The sequence below is a fragment of the Galleria mellonella genome, unplaced genomic scaffold, assembly GCF_026898425.1.
Source record: "Galleria mellonella isolate WM207_F2 unplaced genomic scaffold, CSIRO_AGI_GalMel_v1 utg146, whole genome shotgun sequence".
In the NCBI taxonomy this organism is placed as follows: Eukaryota; Metazoa; Arthropoda; class Insecta; order Lepidoptera; family Pyralidae; genus Galleria; species Galleria mellonella.
In genome coordinates, this window is record NW_026441999.1 from 7,351,253 (window position 1) to 7,376,454 (window position 25,202).

At 32.3% G+C, this 25,202-nt stretch overlaps 2 protein-coding genes across 6 annotated transcripts in view; one reads left to right on the top strand and one right to left on the bottom strand.

Annotated features, from left to right (window-relative positions):
* The window catches only part of LOC113513703 (tyrosine-protein kinase receptor), a 57,884-nt gene extending 41,545 nt beyond the window's left edge, over positions 1–16,339 (top strand). Inside the window, exons 23-29 of one of the 2 annotated variants that reach the window (XM_052891815.1) lie at positions 2,453–2,559; positions 4,687–4,770; positions 8,398–8,462; positions 10,022–10,116; positions 11,039–11,171; positions 12,684–12,828; positions 13,582–16,339. In XM_052891815.1, the coding sequence (XP_052747775.1) occupies positions 2,453–2,559; positions 4,687–4,770; positions 8,398–8,462; positions 10,022–10,116; positions 11,039–11,171; positions 12,684–12,828; positions 13,582–14,247 (1,295 nt within the window). In that variant the 3' untranslated portion in view covers positions 14,248–16,339. Of the gene's footprint in view, positions 1–2,452; positions 2,560–4,686; positions 4,771–8,397; positions 8,463–10,021; positions 10,117–11,038; positions 11,172–12,683; positions 12,829–13,581 lie in introns of those variants that run through there. The other variant, XR_008252485.1, reaches the window with a different exon arrangement.
* A 2,781-nt stretch (positions 16,340–19,120) lies between these two features.
* Positions 19,121–25,202, bottom strand: part of LOC113523168 (uncharacterized) — a 66,095-nt gene continuing 60,013 nt past the window's right edge. For 2 of the 4 annotated variants that reach the window (XR_008252484.1, XM_052891765.1), the window contains one exon: positions 19,121–22,389. Coding sequence is in view for 2 of the 4 variants with exons in the window: in XM_052891765.1 (XP_052747725.1) it covers positions 22,272–22,389 (118 nt within the window). In the remaining 2 variants the exon portion in view is untranslated. Of the gene's footprint in view, positions 22,393–25,202 lie in introns of all 4 variants that reach the window. The other 2 variants (XM_052891764.1, XR_008252483.1) reach the window with 2 other exon arrangements.

Genomic DNA, 25,202 nt, shown 5'->3' on the forward strand with positions numbered 1-25,202 from the left:
TAGGAACAGGCTTAAAATTTCGAGACGACAAGCAATTATTCTTATAATTCTTTAAAGATAAATATGTGTCTTCATAGTCATCAACATCTATAGAAAAATTTATTTTATGACATAAATTATTAAAAAATGAGATACTATTATTTGAGTATGATACATTAATGAATCTGGTGTTAACAAAATTCTGGCATACATATCTTAAAGTGCAATTCAAGTTATTTACATTTAAATGTCTATTTTCAATTATACCCAGTATATAAATTTTACACTTATACAACTGAATCCTTTTTAATATATCATTCAATGCTATCGTTACCCTAAATGGATTGCTATCATGTTGTCCCACAGATATTATGACCTTATCGTGTTGATTAAAATTATATAACTCACAAGTTCGCGATATTTCTTCAGACGAAGCATTGGACTTAATGAATCCTGTGATTTTATATTTATTGTAATTAGTGTTTTCTCTACTTATTTTTAATTTTTCTGCTAAGCCTGTACATTGTTTTCCACCAAATATATAAATATTTTTAAGTTGGTTATTATTTTGTTTGTTGATATCTGTTTTTCTAGTATTTGATTTGGAGTTGCATATATCAGTAATAATAGGCTTTTCGTAATTATTTTTTAGTTGCTTATTTACAATTGTAGGTGATTCAATGTCGTCTAAACTTTTCTTCTTGATACATGTTTGTAGAAGTGAATCAATATTTTTTGGAACAGTCTGTGTTTTGTTATGTGAAGTTTGTTTCCGTGGTGTCGGTGTGGTATTTTCTTGTACAAATTGTTTAAGAACACTATTCTTCAGCCGGTGCTCTTGGATAATTTTTTTAAGATTTGCATTTTCCAAGTTCAAATTTTCTATTTCTAGGTGGGCACTCTCGAGTTGTGTAGTTAAAGTTTTTATCTCTTCCTTTAAACTTAAAATATCTGCATTTTCTGAGAAAGTCGGTAGACTATTAAAGCTATCGTCATGTACCGGAAATGCAGAACTTTCATCGTAGAGACTTAGTGAGATATTTTCAGTGGACACGCTGTGACTCCTGCGCCTTTTTGGTTGACGAAGTGTAATGTTATCAAAAAGTAGTGTCTCATTGTTCATCTCAGCAGTCAAAGCACATTTAATTTGATTATTTTCAGGTTGAAAGTTACTCTTTCTTTGTGCAAAAATTGAAGTGGTATACTTATGTTTAATTTTTAAACATTGATCACATTTCCAAGTATTTTTGTTTGTTTCATTCATAAGTAGAAAACGCTTCATTGATACATTCGTACACTGCACGTCGAATGTCAATGTACAAGCACAGCATCGGAGAAATTCTTTGCTTTTTATTACTGACGCACATTTTGAACATATTATCCCTTTTAAAGATGACATTCTGATCCTTACCCTCAATGTGGAGGGATATGTTTACGTATACAATTATATTATATAGGCACTGTTCTCTGATAGTGGTGCTCTATCTTAACGTTGTTGTAAATAAATGTGATGCACAAGAAAAAAAAATTAAAATTTAATACCAATATGTACAAAAAGTGAACCCGCGTTGTAGACTCGAAGGCTGAACCATTAACAGTAAAGCAGAACTCAGTTACCTCCGAACCAATGGATGATTACTTATAAGATTCGAATTTAGCATACACATTTGTTTCAGTTGACCAAAAGTTCGTTAGCTTGACTAATTATTTTGAAATGTATTGGCACAGAGTTCACAATATACCGCACATTTATTTGTGTAAAGTACTCACATTTCAAAACGGTTTCTTGATAACATCAATAACATATTCATACCAACAACATATCCACATCCAAGCAATGACCACAATATTTGCTTAGATATTTTGCCTTTAATTGCACATAACACTGTTTTTGCTTTTTTTTTCTCTCTTCTTCAGCACAAAACCTCTGGAGTTTAATTTTACACCATAAGTTTATTTTTAGTAAATATAGTGTTTATTTGTAACATCTGTTTAAAATAACACTCGTGCATATAATTTTGATACTAACGAACTATACTATCACTTCTTGAGATATATTACTTTAGTTTTTATAAGTGACTTTAAGTGAGACCTTCAAGAATACAACTGTGAAAATCGCATCTAATTTGGTGCAGTCATTTTTGCGTGATGCCGGAACAAACTTCGTTTACTTACAGCTTTATTATACAATATTTTTAAGATGTTCATCATCATATCAGACTTTAATTGTTCAATGCTGAACATAGGCCTCCCTCTATAGGGGAGTTTTGCCAATAGTCTTGGCAGGCAGGCTGGCAACCGCAGTTAAGTTAGGATTTTCTAAAGAGGACGCTGCTGCCCATCCTCCGACCACTAAGTTCTCTTAGTCGCCTCTTACGACACCCACGGGAAAGGAAAGGGTGGCCCATTCTATGCGGGGACCGCACTGCTGTCTCATATATCCAATGGTATTTATATTTTTTGTATATTGCAGGGTGTCCACAAGATATCTACCGGCTGATGTGCGAGTGCTGGAACCCCACGCCCACGGAGCGGCCTTCATTCGCCCACATGTTTGACAGACTACAGCGGTTCCTTCAGGTACGGCCTATTTATAGTATAAATACGAAATTTTGTAATGATTGATGAATGTTTGTTACTCTTTCGCGCAATAACTACTGAATCGATTTGAATGAAATTTCGTACACGGGTAGGTTATACCCTAACTGAGCAGATAGATTACTTTATATAATATTGACGCGCGCAAAGCCGCGAAATACATTTAGTAACTTAAGTCTTTGTTCTACAAACATACATAACTTTAGTCATCGTAAAACCAGTTATTTGGATTAAAAAAATAAACTTACTTTTTTTTTATACAACTTAGAATGGCAAACAAGCTGACGGCCCACCTGATGGAAAGTAGTAACCGTCGCCTATAGACATGAGCAGTACCATGGACATAACAGAGTATACTGTTTCGCCCATGCGTTGCCATTCCTGAGGACTCAGGTGTTATTCCTCTGTACCCAGTAAATTCACGTTTTTTTTTTTTGATAATATTTCTATGGTATCTATCGGAAAGTATATTACTTCAGATCAAAAAAAAAATTTCCACAAACACCCTTCAGGCAAGCATAAGGTTTTAACTCATCATCATGTCCACTGCTTAACGTGCGCCTCCTCCATAGTCAGTTTTCCATTGAGGGGATTTTGCCAGTAGTTGCCACGCTTGGCAGGCGGATTGGCAACCGCAGTTAGGCCGGTAATATTAAAAGAGGGACGCTGCTGCCTACTCCTCAACCTTAAGGTTCCTTAGTCGCCTCTTAAGACACTCACGGGAAAGGAAATGGTGGTCCATTCTATGCCAGGACCACATTGCATATATATACATATAAAGTTTTAATTTATTTATTTATTTATTAGATACAAAAAAAAAATTACAACAGCGAGTACATTGGACCCCGCACTAGGAGAACCTGTATCGCGGGAGTCCATATGAGATTACCAAGACACGGTGGTTTACAAATATAAATTAAATTAAAATACTAAGCCAGTTTTACGAAAGCAACAAATTAAAATGAAGTGCTTCGTGAAGACATGCGCATAAAACAGAAAATTATGTAAATACTCTAATATTACATAAATAAATACATACAATTAAATATACTAAAGACATACACTACTATATACGAATATCAATAAATGGTATATAACATTAATTCTGTGGATCGTAATCAAGATTTTGTAAATATCCTTGTATCCTATGTTTAGCTTCCGCATTGTTAAGACCATCCAGTTTGCAGAGATTATTAAGTTTTTTATATATAAATGGGCACGAATAATAACTAAAGCGCTTTGCAAATGCAGTATTAATCCGAGGGATGATTATTTTGCGCCTTCTCTGGTCCGAAGGTTTTTGCGGGAGGAGAGGAGATTTGTGGTGCATCATTACTACTTTAAGTATATAAAGTTGACGCACTGTCAGAACAGCAGCCTCCTGATACAAAAGATAGGTGGGAAAACGAATTAGTTTCCTAAACATTACTTTTAAGACAGATCTTTGTGCCCTTTCAAGTGCAATCATATATGATTTTGATGCACCGCCCCACACTGTGATGCAGTACATCAACAGTGATTGAGCTATGCTTTTGTATACAAGTAATAAAACATTCTTGCTCGCGCCGTTACGCAAAAGCTTCATAACATGTATAAGTTTTCGTATACGTTTAGAAAGCACTTGTATATGAGAAGCAAAAGTCAACTTTTGATCCATGATTAATCCCAAATATTTCACTGCATGAACCCTATCAAGGAAATCATAACTGCAGATTTTGTTATTATCACATGAATATCTATGGATAATCAAGGATAATGACGTTGGGGGACTAGAAGCTTTGGTGTTGTGAAAACAAACATACTCGTATTTAGATTTTGCAGTGTTTAAAGTAAGTAGGTTTGCTCCCAACCAATTTGATACAATCTTCATGGCCGAGTTAGCTGCAGAAAAAACAGAAAACCAATTTTCTTGTGTGCAAATTATTGCAGCGTCATCAGCATAACAGATTACTTGGACGTTGTTGTCATCATCAAATAGATGGCAGAGGTCATTCATGTAAATAGAAAACAGTGTAGGCCCGAGGATACTTCCTTGTGGAATTCCAAAAGAAATATATGATGTATAATTATATATATATTTTTAATATAATTGTCTCCCATCTCCCACAGGACCCTGAGATAGTGAGCGCACCGCTTCCCGTGGTGCGGTCGCTGCTGCCGCCAGCCGACAGTCATCTCACCAACGGCCCGCAGGTACCACCACCCCTCCTCCCCACCGTCAATGACGGCGGTCATCACACGGCACCACTCGCGTGGTACAGTCACGTGCATATATAAACAATGCAAAACAATGCAGGAAATATTGATTACTAGCGACGCGATGCGGCTTCGCACGGTTCCTTTTTAAATAAAGTACAGTCTATGTTACTCGTACTCAGTGATAATGTAGCTTACTATAGGTGAAAGAATTTTTATAATTAATCAAGTATTTTTGAGCTTATCCGTTACAAACAACAAAATAATCTTTATAATATTTGTTTAATTTTAGCAAAGTCCCATTGTGACCCCTGAGGTCTTAAAACCTAATAGTTTTTAACGGATCTACTCTGTAGATTGGTACCAGCAGCATATACGGCATAGACCAATTTATAGTGACGTGGCCTAAACCTGTCAAGTCTTTAAAAGTATTATAATTATTAATTACCTAGGCACAGGTAACCATAATTTGCAGGCACAGATTACCCTAATTTGCAGACTCAGGTTACCCTAATTTGTAGGCACAGGTTACCCTAATTTATAGACACAGATTTTGCTAATATGTAGGCACAAGTTACCCTAATTTGCAGGCACAGATTACATTAATTGTAGGCACAGGTTACCCTAATTTGCAGGCACAGGTTTCACTAATTTGTAAGCATAGGTTACCCTAATTTGCAGGCACAGGTTTCACTAATTTGTAGGCACAGGTTACACTAATATGTAGGCACAAGATACACTAATATGTAGGCACAAGTTACCCTAATTTACAGGCACAGGTTACCCTAATTTATAGACACAGGTTCCACTAATTTGTAAGCCAGGGCAAAATATACGTAACAGTGCAACTCTGTAACAGTGTTAATTGGAAATTTACCTGTATATCGTATATATTTATGTTGCCATAGATACCGTAGATATTTATGGCCGTGTGGTCTCTACATAGAATAAGCTACACCTTTCTTTTCCGTGGGTGTCGTAAGACAAAGGGAGAGCGAGAGATGGGTAGCAGCGTGTTTCTTAAAACATTTCTAAACCTGACTGTGGTTGCCAATTCGCCTGTCAAGCGTGACACCTACTGGCAAATTCCCATGAGGGGGGGGGGCTTATAATCAACAGTGGACTGTTTGTATATTTAGCAATTCCCACTTCCATATGGGGTTTAATTTGTGACGACATAGAAATAGTAAACATACCTGCGCTATCGGGTATCGCTGGCGATGAATAATAGGTGACAATGAAAACAGGTCAGTTAGCAACTCGTGATAAATTACACATAGAGTAAAAATACCAAATTTATCGAGAATAAACCACGATGGCTTTCAAGGTAGACCACGTGGAAGTCAACTTAATAGGGTATATTACTAGCAACGGGGTCGCTGTACCCAAAAGCCACTGCTACGTGATATTAGGTGGAAAGTGAGTGTAAATTTATATAAATTAATATATTATGTTTATATTCACTACTGGCCGAGGTTGTATACATAACCTATAGTAAAATATATAATCTGTAACATTAGAGTTCGCTGTATACCCTATAAAATTTTAGAAAACATGATACAAAAGGTTAAAGTGTTTCTTGAAAGTAATATTTTAAAATATTTAATATTTTTAGCAACATACAATAAGACGTGTTCACATATTATTGCACGTGACTGTACCAATAGACATGATAGAGGCGTTATTCTGTTATCGACTGTACATTTAAATAACTAGATATTTCCCGCGTTCGTGTAATAATTTGTACGAAACTGCATATATTTTTTTAACCTGTCTGCGTATCTATAAGTGAAATATAAAATTGTGTTTTGTTTTTTAAATATTTGTGTATCAAGCCATTCCTTTAGCAAACTGCTGCAACGATAGGGCGAGTTTTATTTTATACATTTACATACATTATATTACTTTTAAATACATTTAATAGGTTTATGTTATTGTTGTTGTTTTACAATTTCAAAATGGATAGGCAAAGAGCATGGCTCATACAGCCTAGTCATAAGTTATTATCGGTTCTTCATGAACGGGAGATTAAAGTTTATTATATTTTCTAAACTTTTTTTTTTTAATAGTACTAATGGCGTTTTACTGAGATTATTTTTTAATTGAAATACAATATATTAATAAAAGATAGATATGAGATTTATGTTTACTTTATTACTACCGTGGACTATAATTATTGGATTATTAACTAATTAAATATTGTGATTTTTATTAAGATTTTTTTAAATAAAGAACAACGCCTCTATAAAACAACGCCGATACAAAATTATACCATAAACTACAATTGGTTGATGATATTAAAGTGACAATTGTTTCCCATGTTGTTTACAGTCGATCAATACCCTATCACAGAAAATAAACAAAATATATCTAAAAAAAAATACATAATACTAATTTGTAACTTTGTTTTTCTTTTTTTTTCCAAATGTTTTCGCTCTGGCTACTAGAAGCAAGTAATTGGATTTCTTTATTTATTTATATATTACTTACAGTTTTAAATTCAATTTCTTATTTTACTATCGGTGTTAGATATCCATGGTTTTACAGAGCTCCGTGCTTAAGAGTGGCGCATGACCATAACCTACCATTTGTTTTTTTTTTCTCTTGAAAAATTTGTTTTTCATTTTTTCTGACTCTTCCCCGTCCTGAATGAGAGCCGCATAGTTACATAGAGTACCCCTGTAGTTAGAGAGAGATTCATTGGAATGTTGGAATAAATCATTAGACATACTTCATTGACCCTGAACTGTTGTTAACTTCTTCTAAATACCAATTCATATCAGCCAGTGGTATCATCACCATCGCATGCGATGTATCATTAATATTACTGATAAATTAACAAGCCAAATGCAATTCGTTCCATCGTTTTGTTTTGTCATTTGCCGCGCTTTCATCCCTTTTGACATTTCAAAGAATCTCTTGCGTTTATCCGATATACTTCAAAGACTCAATGTTTACTTGCCTAGTAGCTATAGCGGGAATCTTTACCTACGTATCTATTCTTTTATTTTACCTTTGCCCCTTCGCATTGGGTTTTGTAAAAAAAAAAATTTAAAATATTATTGAGAAAAAAATACATTTTTTTTTTACAAAGCCCTGTGACCTATGCACGCGTAGAGTTAAAATGGTTCAGGCGCAGAGAGATTTTTATAAATATATTAAATGCTATTTTCGTGTCCACTGTCTTTTGAATGATAAATACTTAAATATTTAAACTTGTTCTTTTGCCTAATAAGGTATATACTAATAATTCAACACAGTTATCAGATTTTATTTTAAATAACGAAGATCGACTTATTTCACATTTATTACTGAAGAATTGGGAAATATAGAACATTTTTTACAAAATAATGTATAACAATATCTTTAAATTTAAATAGACCGTAAATCTTCTCTAATCACAGAAAAAAAAATACTAAAAACGGTCAACGACCTACCAGAAATAAGACCAAAGTGATTCCCGTTAAATTCTGTTTATGTAATAGGAAATAAGTTTTCGATACAAATTGTAAACAATCAAGTGTAGAGCAGTGGACAAAAGATTGTGGACCGTGTAACGTGTATGATGTGAGCGTGTGAGATCTCTCAGCGCGGGCGTGTGTACTGAGCGTGGCATGTTAACAGCGCGCGCCGGCGTGCGACTACCTCGTGCCGATGTCTCCGCAGGATCTCCCGCCGCCCGACGCTAGGTAACGCTACCCTGACAGGCTTGCACGCATATACACCACGGCCCTGATGATCCATTTTTGTACATGGCCTTAATTAACAATCTTGGCATATTTAAAAAAAAAATTGCTGGAATATAAAAGTTTTTGGTGTTAAATTTGTTGGCTGTCAAAATGTTTATGATCAATAGTGAAAAAAAATTACATATGCTAAAATTGTTAAGTAAATATGCCAAGTATAAAAACCGGATTATAGGCTAAATTTTATTTATATTATTTGTAGAAATGATAAAATTTTATACAATTGCAATTAATAGCATTATAATTCTTTAATGTCCCACTGCTGGACTATTTTCTTAAAAATAGAATATTAAATAAAAATAGAATAAGTTTTACTTCGAGTTTTCCATTCTTTCCTTTAATAATGTGTCCTAGAAAAATAAAGGAGAGAAATGATCCGATGATAGATGGGAGTAAGGACACTTTGTATTCTTACTCTGACTACTAAACCACCACAAGGATTTTATTGTCTAAACTAATTATGAATCAAGTCCATATATTTGGACTTTACTAGTTTTCTACTTGCGAAATTTCTAGAGTTACATTTTACGAAAGTTGTACGGCTTAGATTACAAAAATATTTTAAAAAAGACGGTGAAGAGTTTCATGAAGTGTATCATTAGTATCAGATCAGTATAACGTAGTAAGTACGTCACTACTTCTTCATTTTAATACTAAAATATGGAATTCGGAGTAACGTTAGACGTTTGAACGTGTAAAAACACAAATTTGTATGTTCGTCTAATGTATCAAAATTAAGGAACAAGAATCACGTACATTTGCAGAAAGAAACACTATCGTCAATATTTGTGTCGTCAAGAGAAATGATAAATATTTAGTAATTTAAATAATATTTTACATTTTATTAGCATTTATTGAAACTTTTAAATCCAAAATATATAACTATTTGTAACTATTTATAGATTTTCAATATTAACCTTAGTTAAATATAATATTTTTTTCTTAAATATAACTTGGTGGTAACCATGAAGAAGATCAAGGGTTTATATTCAAAGTATACCTGCAAGCCTCGTCGGTTAATATAATTTAATTCTATTAAAATCTAACTCTTAATATATGTGGCACTTCCTTTCAAATTTGATGTTGTTTAGTAACTGAATAAAATAACTGTCAAGTCTGAATTGGCTAATAATTCCCATTATACTGCTTCAATTTACTAAAAGCGATTTTCCAAAACTTATATTACAGAATTGTTTCAGGTTATGGGAATAATTAGTCAATAACCAATAACAAGATTTGAACCGCTCTTTAGACGGAGTGGTGACAGCATGCACTAGAGAAGCAGCTATATCTTTTAATCCCAATATACAGTTTTATTAAACGCAATTTGATAAATAAGAAACATTAAAACACAGCACAGTCCATACATACAATCCATCCAAATTAAAATCTCTCAAATTAAAACTTTTTATTTAATACAATAAATAATTTGGATTACATATTTCATCTGCGTCTTTGAATATCACCTGTGATTACTATATATTAATGCCAATGAATTTTAGCTCAACGGATCAGCTGGTTCTTCATAGCAAATCGCCAACGGCGGCACAGGACAAACAAGAAACGGAGGATTCACAATTTCAACCTCTTCTGAAAGGTCAGAGATTAAACTTTATCATATATGGTATAACCAAGTAATTTATGTTCTAAATAACTTTCAACTTATTTGTGATATGATTTTAATAATAAATTATTAAATTATATTATATATTATAATTTAATAATTAGATTTCAAAAAGAAATTATATAAAATAAAACGGAAGGTCCTTTGGAAGAGATTATTGCTCTAACGGTAAGACCGATATACTTAAAAAATGTGACATTATTATTTTTATGATGTGTGCTGTGAATGTATAAAAGATTCTACTTTCTATATTTATGTATTTTTAGGTCTTAAATAAAGTGTCAAATTAAAATATGTACTTATTCGTAACATGCAAGTACATTAATGTATTTAAACTTGCCACAACATGTGCACACAGCATGATCCAATAATAAATGCGATTGCAACAAAGCCATTCGGTTGCAACTATTAGTGATAAAAATTAAACATAAAAAAGAATGTTAAATAAAAAACAAAACAAAATAAAAGATAATTAAGAAACGTCTAAATATTACATTATTCAAATAGTTTTATACAATTGTCTGCGATATTGATTATAATTGAGTCCAAATATATCAAGATCAGATTGATGAGCGTTACTATATGATCTACACATATTCGCTATAGGGTTATTTAAAGAAATATTATTTCTATAAAGAGGCACGTAAAAGTACGTTGAAGACGAATTCGGCCATTTGTATAAAAATTAATTCCAAAAGTTTAGGACAATCCACAATTGAGTTTACAATCTGATATAGGTACAGTAATTCCTTTATTTTTCTTCCTTTAGTTAAAGATAATATTTTGAAATATTTTATTTTCATAGTCTCTAAGCTTTCTTTTTAATCCATACCTATAGGAGATTGATTGGTTAAAGTGACGGAGTGATGGCATTTATTATTATTGCACTGTGCAGCATCACAAGAATATGGCAACATTCCAATGGTGTGCCGGAGCGCAGTGGGCGGCCGCCGCGCCGACTCCTCCGTTACTTCCGCCGCCGAGACACGGACCACCACAAAGTTTCTGCCGTCTAACTCCACAGACAGGTAAAGTTCTCCACAAACGACAATAAGGATTGCGTTGCTTTAATGTATTCTAGGTGCACTTTATATTATTATTATTATATCATCCGTTAACTGTCCACAGCTGAACATAAGCCTTCCCCATATGAGGTATAGAGATTGGTAAAGAGTTTTGCTAACTACTGGCAAATCACTAAACCACGCTTGTCAGGCGGGTTGGCAACCGCAATTAGGCTTTGGTGATGTTTTAAGAGGGACGCTGCTGCCCATCTCTCGATCATAAAATTCCCTTAATTCAAAAATTCAAAATTCAAAATTCAAAAATCATTTATTCATGTAGGACATTTTAGCCGCTTATGAACGTCAAATTTTTACATTATAATTTTATATTTTCCCTACCGTCCAGTTCGGTATATAGATCCAATTGAGAAGAACTGGCAAGAAACTCAATTGAATTACTTTTTTTTTTTAAAGCCAGTTTATTTACAATGTATATTTATATAGGTGTCTATGTCTAACATTAAATGAAAATTCAGTGCATGAACAACTATTGCCATGCACACTCGTCATTCAAGTAATCGTTTAGTGAGTAATAGGCTTTGCTCAGTAAATATGATTTAACAGATGTTTTGAATTTATTTAAGGGTAATTCCAACATATCCTTTGGTATCTTATTGTAAATTTTTATACCTATTCCCATAAAAGACCTATTAACTTTTTCTAAACGATACTTGGGGACAGCAAGTTTGTCTTTAAATCTAGTATTAATATTATGAATATTGCTGTTTTTTGGAAATAAGTCAAGATTTTTATGAACATATAGAATATTTGAATATATAAATTGAGAAGCAACGGTGAGAATATTTGCCTCTTTGAATTTCTCTCTTAATGAGTCACGACTCTTCATACAGTAGATTGCTCGAACGGCACGTTTTTGTAATATGAATATATTCTTAATATCTGCCGCTTTTCCCCATAGTAATATTCCATAAGAGAGTAAACTATGAAAATAACTAAAATAGACTAATCTAGCAGTATCAGTATCAGTGTACTGTCTAACTTTACGCACGGCAAAAGCTGCTGAACTTAGTTTCGCTGCAAGGCTTTGAATTTGTGCACCCCATTGTGTTTTATTATCTAGTGTGATTCCTAGAAAGACAGTAGATTCTATAAATTCGAGAGATTCGTCATTTAATTTAATATTGCTATTAGTATTAAAACTTTTAGACAGAGAGAAATTAACACATTTTGTTTTTTTAGCGTTTAACATAAGATTGTTAGTTGTAAACCAGTGCAGGAGACGCCGCAAAGCACTATTTACATGTCTCTTACAACACTCACGGGAAAGGAAGAGGTGGCCTATTCTATGCCGGGACCACACGGGAGTGTATATGAGTTTCCCAAAGGTTGACTGGTAGAGTATGCTACTAGCATTAAGTCCACTTTTTCTTCTTTTGATCAAGAAAATTATTTAAATAAATTATATAAATACATACATGAACGTTAAAACCGACATACATATATTCTCTGTTACAGACTGCTAAGTTCAGTTGAAGGCAATTCAATAGACGACGACACAGCCTCGGAAACGGACGACAAGCCTATCATCTGGGAGACATCGTTTACAGAGCCCAAGACCAACAGCGTGGAGCCACAGCAGAACGGGGAGAATGGACCCGCCGTGAGTATCACACCACATACGGGGTAGGCAGAGAGCTTAGTACTACCAGGCTCTAACATAAAAATAAGTTTTTTTTTTTTGTGTATTACGCGACATTTCGTTTTCATATTATAAACTGATTTTAATGTTTATTGAATAAAGAAAGTACAGTTAATCTCATGTTAAACCTATATTTAAAAAAAAAAAACTAGTATTGTAGAACAAGGAATCAGAGATGCCCAATACTTGTTATAATAAAGAAAGCTGTCGTGACAAAATTCGTAAGAATATTTTAGCATTTAGACAACAAAAGATTACTTCGCAATTTGAATAAATGGTTAGGTACTATATGGGTAACTAAAAAAAATGTTATAACATTTTTTTTATGCTACTTAGAATGGCAAACAAGCTGACGGTCCACCTGGTGGAAAGTGACAACTGTCGCCTATAAACATGAGCAGTACCATGCACATAACAGAGTATACTGTTTCGCCCATGATACCCCCCATGCGTTGCCATTCCTGAGGACTCAGGTGTAATTCCTCTGTACCCACTAAATTCACGCCATATCCCACCCTTCAAACCGAAATACAGCCATGCAAACACAGCTGCTTCACGGTTGAAACACGAATGGGACAGAGGTACCCAAGCAATCGACTTTTGTACAAAGTCTCCTTCTGGTATATTAATCGAATGAGTTATTATTATGCATCAAGTATATAAATTTACATACATAAAGTGATTATGAATTGATTAATCTCTTGTTTCCCGCAGGTCGACAAACTTATTAGCATTACACCAACCTCACCCAAACCCCCGGAGAACGTATTATCAAAAGCAATCGACTCCACTGTCATAGATAAGACGAACCATAAAAACACATTAGTGCCAGAACGTAAGACTGCCCCCATCGCCTCCCCCGACCCACCGCGAATCAACGCACGGCCGTCAAAAGACCCGCCAAAGTTAGCCCCAAAACTAAAACCACTATGTTTAGACGCGGCACAGTTAGAACAAAATCTGAACGCGTTGAAAAAGAACAGTGGCTCAGTGAATTTAACTACAATGAACATTTTACCCCCGTATATAAATGTAGTTACGCCAAATAAGCTATCAGAATCGAAAACTATACAAATAGATCCGAAGAAAGCCGTTATAGACGATCTGCAGACCCTGAAAGAGGAGGTTAAAGAAGAGAAAGTGAAACTAAAACAGTCTAATTCCGCTGCGAGCCTGTTGAACGGACCTATGACGGATGTACCCTACGCGGATAGCGATAATGCATCGTCGAGTTCAGGTAGCAATGCGCAGAACCTTATAAATCAGAAGAATAAGAAGAATTATACAGAGGTAGTGGTCGGGAATGATAATAGGAGTAAAGTAATAAAACAGGGTAGCAACGGTGGCGATTGCGTCGGGGACTCTGAGATTAGCTGTTAATTACATGATTTTGTATGTTCCGTTGTTAGCTAGGTGGATCACAATACCGATATTTACAAATGCTACAATAGTCACTTGTACAATAATCATTTGTAAGTAAATTGTTTGACTGAGGCTGTGCAAGGTTATCATCAACTTTTATTCCTGTCAAGTATGGGCTGTGTATCGTGATTCCTTTGCTATTCAGCGATAAATGAAAGGTGGGAAAATTTATGGAGTCAGTTATTAAATTTAGAATCGACAAAAATTTCTAAACACAATGTTGCTTAGATTTTTTTTAATAATGTATTTTTTTTCCTATTGTTTTATGTATAAAATGGCTACGACACGACGGCAATTGATGATAACTCTTCACTGCTTTTCCAAAATACCTAAATTAAAACATTACCAATTTACTAAAACCGAAATAGTGAAAAATAACTAAAATATACTCACTACTGTGGTCGAGTAAAAATTGTGAAATAAATTTAATTTTGTGAATTCAATTTAGTTTTAGTCAAATATGGAAAATGCCTAAACACGAGGGTGTCTAAAAAAGTTGCTTATTGAAATTGTTGGACTGTCTGTGACGTTGTTGTGATGAAAGAATCCAGTGCCGCCAATAAGGACGTTCTATTTTTAATTAGTGGAAATAAAGTTATCTAAATTTAGGTGTACATATTAATAATACGTTTTAATAAATAGCGACTGTAATATTAAACAGAGGAGATGATTTTTGTGTGGACATTGAAGTAAATCATAATATATATAATATAACAATTAATTTCGGGACATTTGTATTTTTGCCACAATTGTACAAAAAGTTGTTTTTATTAAGGGATGAATGGAGGATTATGTAAATTTATTTGTGTGAGGAAAAAAAAATGAAAATGGCTTCCTGATATCGCTTATAGTTAAAATAGACGATTATTGTTGCTCAATTTGCTCAATATTTTGCGAAAGGTAGTTCAAACAAATACGAGGACCGTTAGTCTTTTCTACTTTTAGATATTCTCGGAACTCAGTTGTGAAATGTTTGTAAAGAGTTTTATATGGTTCGCTTTGTAGCATTTATGTTTTTTGTTGTATAATCAGAATTTTGAGAGACTACAATTAAACTTTCGATACTACTCTAAACATATTGTGGAAAACAAACGCACACCGCACTGGTAACAGCTTTTAGAATATCTTGATGAAATTAATATAAGGCCAATGAAACGAATTAATGAACTATATTGAATTTTTGTTGGTACGTGCCTGAGAACATTTCGCGTAAATTAAATTATTCCAGTAACACTGTGACATCAGTGGCTCAGAAAAGACGACATTCTTTAGTAGAATTCCTAAAAAATGACGTCTTTCAGATATCACAATGCTACTTGAATACACTTAACACCTTTCACGGTAACAAGCAAGTTATATTTATACAAACACCTTACATATCTTAAAATATGTCTATACTTCACATCACAACGTTCAATATAAAAAAAAATGGTTAACTTATACAAAATTATTTCCATTTCGTAAAATTTATATCGTTATCTTGTAAATATCTCAATATTTTGTTATTGCGCGACACGTTCTCAGTGAACTATATGATTTTGTACTAGATTATTATAGTAACATCGTAGTAACGCTTAAAATGTTTGTAAATAATATTTAAAAAAAAATGTAGTGATTTGTGTAAATCCGCCCCGAAAGAACATATAGGTACACGAATAATTATAATAAAAGTATAAAGAAGTTATGTTTTTGTAGTATATAGGATATGTAAATGAACGGTGTTAAGTTATAAAGAAAGATTTTATGTACGTCGGGTACTACAGTTTATCATAATTTTGTTGTTAATAGGAAAAAAATAAAAAATAAAATATTGGTTACCAATTGTCATCATCTGTATTAGAACGACCGTTATAAGGGAGTATACACTAAATTATTAAATATAGTTTTATTATATATTATATGAATTTAAAAAAAATACAATGTGTGTTATCACATAAGTGGATGCTTTAATTAAACTGTAAGATAGATTTTAAGGGAATCTATAGCGAAAATTATTTGAAATTTATATTAAACGTTACTTTTTTCATTCAATCAGAGTAGTGCCAGTTTTGTTTTAATACTGCCTAAAAGAGAACGCATTTATTTTTGTTTGTTTTCTTTTTATTTTATTATAATTGGGCATGAAATGACAGGGTATCATGGTTATTACGTTGTATTGTCATCGAGTTATTTATCAGGACTTATAATTGTTATAATAATGTTCCACAGAAAACTAATTCAGCGAATCCAAGTTTGTTTTGAACTAAATTATTTTCACACAAACTAAATTAAATTGAAACATAGTTTGTAGAGATAATTTAGTTCAAGCGATCTTGAACTAAATATAATAGAATAATTATTATTATTTTATATTAATTATGTACTAAATGTATTAAAAACGAATTATTTAATTATCGAAAATCAAATCAATAAGTATCAAAACAAAATTTATAGAATGATTGCTTTTATTACAACATTGAACTAAATTTATTCTTTAGCTGAATTTTTTTTTTACAAAAAGATATCCCAAATACTAATGCTCGGGAAATTTAAATTAAAGACTTTTCTTTGTAATGTATAACTAACTTTTTTTTTTATCAACCCCTGCAAAGACACTTTTATCAAATAATTTCATATATATTTGTATAGGTGCAAGTCAAATTATCTGGCAGAGTTAAATTTTAAACGAAACATTTTTAGATTTACAGTTTTTATACATCGTCAGTCGTTCGTCGTGTGGTCCCGGCATAGAATAAGCCACCCCTTATTCTATGCCGGGACCACAGGGCGAGGCGACTAAGGGAGGGCGAGGGATGAACAGCAACGTCCCTCTTAAAACATCTCAAAAGACTAACTGTAGTTGCAATGCGCCTGCCAAGTGTGGCAACTATTGGTTATTTGGTACTATTATGTTATGTATGAGGTTAAAGTGGATTGGCTACCGCACTTAGGCTTTAAGAAGGGCTGCTGCCCATCCCTCGTCCGCCTTTAATCGCCTTTTCCGACACCGACGACGAAAAGGAAGGAGTGGCCTATTTTTCGCCGATGGAGCACACGTCGCTAGGTCGAGTCGTTTTTTTGATAACCAAATCTTTCTCACAGAGCATTATATTAGACAAAATTACTTTGTTAAAATAAAAAATGTAGTTAACAACTTTGCCAGATCTAGATAAATCTTATAAAAAATTGTCAGTCACGACAATTTTTCTACTACCTAGTCTAAAACTATAGATAATATACATCTAGATGGGGCGTCGAATGTCAAATGAGGTCCTAAAACGATCAACTCAACTGTTGGCAGACACGTACTTAAAAAAAAAGAAACAATAAAATACGCGGCATTTTTAATCATTCCACGTGATACCTAACTGTATTTGTGTGTAGTGTTGTTTATGGTAGAAATTACCTCACACGAAATAAAAAAAAAGGTAACCTGTTTTTAGTGAAATATTTGCAGATAGACGCTGTATCTAGAAGTATATGGTCTAATCTAAATTACGTATTGTAATTTTTCTACTACTCATACTTTATCTTGAATACCATTAATACGACTTGTAAGTTTTATTTCACGAATAACGTTTTATTGTCACTTCTGTAACGTTGCTCAATTTAGAATTATTCTTTTTGAATTAGAAGAAAAAATCTTCTCTCTTTAAAAAAAAAACTTTTTTTAATTAAAAAAAAAAAGAGAAATGTGGTTGTGACGTAAGTATAGTTACGGATGAAAAAAAGCGAAAAGAAGAAAAGTTCCTTTAAAATTCGAAGCGAGTGACTCTGAAATGTTATTCTCCTTGATTATTTTCTTTATATATAAAATAATTCTTAAACATTGAATACTTTGAACAACGAAACGTTAAAAGGATAAAATTATTTGGTTTCCCATAAAAACGCAGGTGTTGTTTTGTCGAAATACATCCACCATGACCCCCTTTTGTATATGAGAAAGAGTTAGTGTGTTATATATGCTATGTAATAGTAAAGCACGTTTGTATATGATACATAAATATAAAGTACGAAGTCGCATGTAAAATTTATAAAATAACAATAAAACAAAAAGTGTAATTGATATTCAAAAATAAAATCATTAATAATAAATGTAAATCTCTCGTTTTATTTGCATTTTCTTGCGCTTTTTTTTTTATTTGAATTAAAAGTAATCTAACAGATGTTTGTTTTTTTTTAAGATCGTTCAGAATTTAGTGTGGCAACATTGTAATTATCTGTCAATTTTCAAAAACAATGAACTTGATTGTTTAAAAAGTTATATACGAACGATTTAAACTTTTATCACGCGATAATATTGTTATTAGGCTGTTACTGGAAATTTTGTTTTCGATGGTAAAAATGTATTTGAAACATTCCGAAGCAAAATATAAAGCAGGTTTTTATCAATACTTACTAGATTCTGTATAAAAGCAATTTGCTTGGGTACCTCTGTCTCATTCGTGTTTTTACTGTGAAGCAGTTGTTTTTGTATGGCTGTGTTTCAGTTTGAAGGGTAGGATATGGCGTGAATTTACTGGTAATTATATATAATTATAATTTACTGGTTACTTACTAGTCACTTTTTTCATTTAGAAAATTCCCCATTCGGAGTGGTACAAATAAAAAGAAATATAGCATATTTTTTGTATTTCAATTATTCAAATATGTAATTATTACACTATTAATTATTATTGTTATCACCGCCACTTGGTAAAAGGTGAACTCCCATTTTTTGTCACACCAATGTAGACCCCTATCGCGCCTTCATGGACCTCTGGGGGTCCACCGAAACCACTTTGGGAACTAAGAACTTATCTAATGAAGTACAGAAATTTACAATGAAAGGAGAGGAAAAAATAAAATAAGGTTTAAATTGTTTTATATCGTTTTTATTAATTTTCTTTTAAACAATATTTTTTATGAAACACTAAACATTGAAAGGGCATTACAAATCTTATCGAACTTCGAGTTCTTAAAAGTACAAACTCATAGAAAGCTGATCACTACTCTAACGTGTATTATTGACAATAAACAATACAAATTACGCGGGAAAACTCGATGCTACTATTTTTTTTTTTCAGTATACAGTCATGGGTACGAGTCTTTTTGGATATTTGCGTAAATGTTTCATTTGAGTATATTATGCCTTTTGATCTAATAACAATACAAATTTCGAAAACGTAAGGATTAAACCATTTTTGTTTAAAGTCAAACCTTTAATAAACCTGTTTTAGCTACCCATACTTTGCCTTTTGCTTCAAATTCTCAATTTGAAAGAAAGAGACAAAATACTCTGATAGTTAAAATAGGTTTGTAGAACATTTTCAATTTCATATGAATGTGGGGGTACTGTCGACTTATTTTAAAAAAGCTACATAATAATCCTAGTCTTTTGAACAGTAATAAAACAATTTATTATTGCGTTTTGTTTAATAATTTGTCAGCAATTAAAAAAAAATTGGATACATGTTTTGGACGGAAATAACCAAATTTCATTTTTGAAACAACGTATATAAATAGCAATTAGTATATATTATTTGGATATTCTGATAACAATGATAAAGGCTTGTAAGAATAAAAATAATTTAGCCGTTTGTTTAAACGTAATAATAACAAGAGTCATCACTCCATCACTCTAACCGCCTGATCCTCAAGCTAGGTTACCATTTTTGTGAAACCGAGCAACGAGTAACTGAGGGCACGTTCCAAAACACGCAGACGCGAGCCAATTCAGAAATAGTTGTTTCCCATACTGACACGATCGGAAATCGAACCAGGGCTTTTTATGTACGCAATGCAACGTGCTCACCACCACGCCACGGAGATCGCCATCATCATCTGAGGCATTCTTTTTATTTAACGGTACATACGTTGTTTCTTAAGCAAATTACTAATATTCGAGTGGACGTACATAATTATGAGATCGAAAATGGTAACCAATGATATTTTAATAATGTATTTATAACACTTACAAGTACACCGTGGTGTACTTGCATACCCGATATATGCAGGCACCCTTATTAAAAAAGATTGGCTATGTAAACCACATCCGAACAAAGCAATGTCAACACCAGACCTCTATGCAAACAATTAATAATAGCGGAGTCAAAGTGATCACCGTGACTGTAAACGGTCAGGACTCATCATCATCATCATCATCACACTTACAAAGATATTTTGGTATTAATTAATTCACACCGTCCTCGGGGAGTCAATGGTAACTTGCATCACCATAGCTTTAATATTGTACCACATTTAGGATATACGAAAATTAATACTTCCTGTAGGTGTCGTAATAGGCAACTAAGGAAAGACGCAGAATGGGCAGCAACGTCCCTCTTAAAACATCTCTAAAGCCTAACTGCGGTTGTTAATCCACTCGCCAAGCATGGCAACTACTGGTAAACCACCCCAAGGGAGAGGTTTATGTTCAGCAGTGGACTGTTAGGGGCTGATATGATAAATGTGTCAGAATTGATATATTTTTTTATTAAAACATCATTGATTACACACAAAAAGGCAATAATTATGAAACATTTTAGAAAAGTAAATTATTATCTAATTTCCATTGAGTATTACAAAGTTCATAAATAAAACCAATTAACCCCATACAAAAATAACGAAATCCATAAATAAAAAACAATTTCAAAAATTCTTAGATTGATTATACATATTATTATTGTTTTTTTTTTCTTTGCTACATTTAACACTAAACTTACTAAACACGCACATTGGATTATCAATTCACCTCAATTGTTACAATTTTAACAGTACAACTAACACTTGTCACTAAACTAAAAATTAGGATCATTTTTAACTTGGAAAAGTATTTACAGCGGTAGTTTACCTACTGTACACATTTTTTTATAATTTTTTATTCTTTGTAAGACAAAGGCAGGAATCATACATCCAAGTTTTTAATTGTCAATCTGAATAGATAATGATACGCATTTAGTAAGTTTAATTTTATCCACAGAATATGTATTAGGATTAGGTATGTGATGATTGTATTGCACAAAATTAAAAATTAAAAAGAGTATATATTTTAGAAAAAAAAAAAAAACTACAACTAAACACTAAATTATATCGCTGTATGAATGATATGAGCAATTTATTTGAATACAAATACAAATTTTATAATAATGCTTTACTTAAAGCATCCAATGTATATATATTGGATATTTATAATAGAGAAAATAATCTTAATAGAATGACATACAATTATTGATATCAAATAACGCTATAATTATCACATTTAATTTCCATTATCTTTCAACGAATAGAGATATACTTACAAAAAAAAAGTAATCTACATAGTAAATCCAATAAAAAAAAACATATTTTTAATTCATTGCTGTACTTCTCCAAGATGTCTTCGACATTTGTGCGAATCGATAAATATAGAAATAATGTAAGATCATTATGTAATAACTAATAATTGCATCACCCCAAAATCCATTCGTTTAATTTACAAAAAAGTCAAAATTAAAAATAATATGACTGATAAGAATTAAAAAAAAGTAGCAATTGAGGTACATTTGAATTGAACCTGCATAAAATCACAAATATTCATGCGAATTTATAATTTAAATAATGTAAAATGAATTTTTTTTTTATATAACTTAAGCATATATCTATTCTATACAAAAAAAAAAATGTTAAATTGCTATTCTTCAATAATTCAAAGATACCTCTAATTGCACATACAAAAAAGTTTGAACAAAACGCAATCCTCCATCTTTGTTCATGGTGTTTTGGCGCGAAAACTGATCTATCATGTTTGACAGATAACTTTATAAAAACTGCAACTGGCAAACGCAACGGGGCGTACTCTAAACTCGCTAATGATACAACACTAACCTCACTATGATATTTATCGTAAATAATTTTATTAATATTACGAATAATTTATAGACAATACAAATACAAACAAATTCGTTTCATCATACATTCACATCTGGACCTTGCACGCACATTATCACATTATGCCATCGTATTGTCGACTTTAAGCGGTCGCGTTAGAAGTCGTTGTCGCTCGAATGGTCGTAGTTCTCTGTTATTTGCGTGGGCGGTGGTTGGTAGCGAAGACTTGTAGACACAAGTACGGGCCCATGGAACGACTGAGAACGTAGGACACTGCTGGGAATGAATTAAAAATAAATCATAATTATTAATTATGATTTATTTTACTACATAAGTCTCCGTATTAACGGAGACTTATGTAGTATGATATTATGTAAATATATGTAGTATATAAAGATCCCAAAAGCATATAAACATAGATAAAGAATAGTACCAACGTTCCTCATTTAAACCTAAGCTTCGTAGACGATCAAGTAACTTGGACATTTGTAAAATAAAAACATTGGAGAACTTCTTTCTCTGTCCTTCAAAAGACAATATATGAGTGTTTGTATTAAGCCGCTTGACCGTTTACTGATTTTATCTGGATCCACATCATACTATCGCTCTCGGTCTGGTAAAATATTTTTACGTAAGAAATATGTGTACTCACTCTACAATCCAGTCCCGTTCCAATCAATATCGGATTGTTTGTACTGACCATATCAAGAGCGGCAGTGTAGGGGGATCCGGCCTTCAAAGGTTTAAATTGGTATAAGTCAATTCTACCAAATTAAAGACCTTACGTCACCCGTTTCATTAAGTTATATTGAAATAGACAATTCTTGTGCTTCATGCGTCATAGGATAGTACGTCACTAAAACTGAATTTATGATCATAATTTTTCAAAACACTTAATCATCACAAAAAAAAAAAAATTATGAGTATTATTAATACACAGATAAGTGTCGACTCCAAAAACTCATTTGATTCAGTAACTTTTTTTTACAATTAAACCAGTCTCAGTTACATCTATACTATGCTACAATGCATGAAGTATAAATTATTTATATTTTTATGTAAAAAGACAAATATACAAAAGAAAAGAACTAGATTGAACTGAAAAGTATAGCTTTCACCTTTTTTTATCTTGGTAATAATTTCAATCTTAGATTATATAGATAGTCTCCATATAAACGTTTAGCCAAAAACAGATCAAATTTTTTATCTATGGGTGCGTGAATAGGGTTGCCATAATGTAAATTTATTACTCAATGTACCAGAGAAATTATATTGTATAATTAAATTAAAAAATAAAGATAATACAAAATTATAACAAATTTACTTGAAAGTACAAGACTAACAGTGCATAATGATCCGTAACGATGCTTATCTTTATTGAATACTTTGATTTATATACATTTCTACAGCATGGGGTTCTTCAAAAAGGGGGTAAAGAGGTTTCTTCAGGGTCGGCAACGCGCGCGTAATACCTCTGGTATTGCAGGCGTTCATAGGCTACGGTAACCGCTTACCATCAGGTGGGCCGTATGCGTGTTTGCCACCTCAGTGGTATAAAAAAAACATATGTTTTCGTTTTAAATAATTGAAAATGGCTACCTTTTTAAATAATATAAGTATATATACTAATTTGTAAGTAATGTATTGTATATGTATTTATATTATAATGGAACAATTAAAATTTATAAAACTGACTCGGTCCGGGAAATTTTTATTCAATTACTGGCAACAATGAAAGAAAAACGTCAAATTAGCAAACAAATTTTTTGACATTTTATACTCTATCTACATAATCTAAGATTTAACATATATACGGGCATTGAACGGCTATATCCATAATATCAAGTGTCCGTTCATACAGACTGGCTCGGAGAGATCTCACTTCGTCGAGAGCCCACAAAAAAGTAAAATGTAAAAATAAACCTTATTTCAATGAATTACAAATAAATTTTGATCACCATCACAATCTGCTCCCCTCTCCGAGCCGGTCCTGTGTGAACGGATACTTAGCTTCAACAACTGCTTCGTTTAGTGCTTGTAAAATGTTACCAGACGTTAACAACACCCAAACGAAAGTTTTATGATGGACTGTACATATTGTTGTTTATCAATATATTGTTCGACCAAAACCAAAATAATGTATAATGTAAAGAATATGCAATTAGAAAATGAAAAAAAAAATCATGATCGTAAAAATGCATTTATAAGAATAATGCATACATCTTTTAGTCTTATTGAGAAAAACAAAACATGTAATATAAATATTGTAAATATAAAAAAAAAAAAAACATGTAAATGTATATACAAATAAAAGCAGTATTCAAAGTTTAAAGAAAAACATTATATTACAATCTATAAGCAAGAGTAAATAGCTATTTATCTTGATTTTTCATATTATACTAAAAATTTATATATATAAATATGCAATTTTTCGCTTTGAATTCAAAAGACGTAGAAATATACATATCGAATCCCTAAATAGTAACAAATTTCAAATATAAAAAATGCCAATTACAAAAAAAAAAGACGAAAAAGAAATGAAAAACCAAGACGTAAACTGTTGTTAAAATAGAAAGCGCCCAAAAAGCATTGCGGTACATTTTGTCTTTGATCCACTCTATTCTTTATGATACCTAACAGCATAGACAATGTCATCTAGTAAAATATGGGTAAACAACTCTATGACTTAGGATTATTTAGAAACATTTAGTTTAAATTGAACGCGATGCGACAATACGTAATTGTTTGTTGTTATACTTTAAATAAGACACCCGCAGAAAAATAATTTTCAAGTTACAAGCCTCTTATACATGACGTTGGCAGAAATGGGCGTAAAAATGGCGACCGATTGCCATTGATAAAAAAAAGAAGAAACTAACTATTTTGTAGGCAGTCTTTATATTCACCGTAGGATCCTTTCATCGTTACTCATGCAAGCAAAATCACGGTTTACACCTAGTCAATCATTAATAATCAGTTAATGATTAAAGATTGATCTTATTACTTCTGCCCTCTACTTTTCGAATTTATAAAATGGTAAAAAACTGTTTTCTTCTATAGTGCCTTCAATAAATTTTATATGGCAA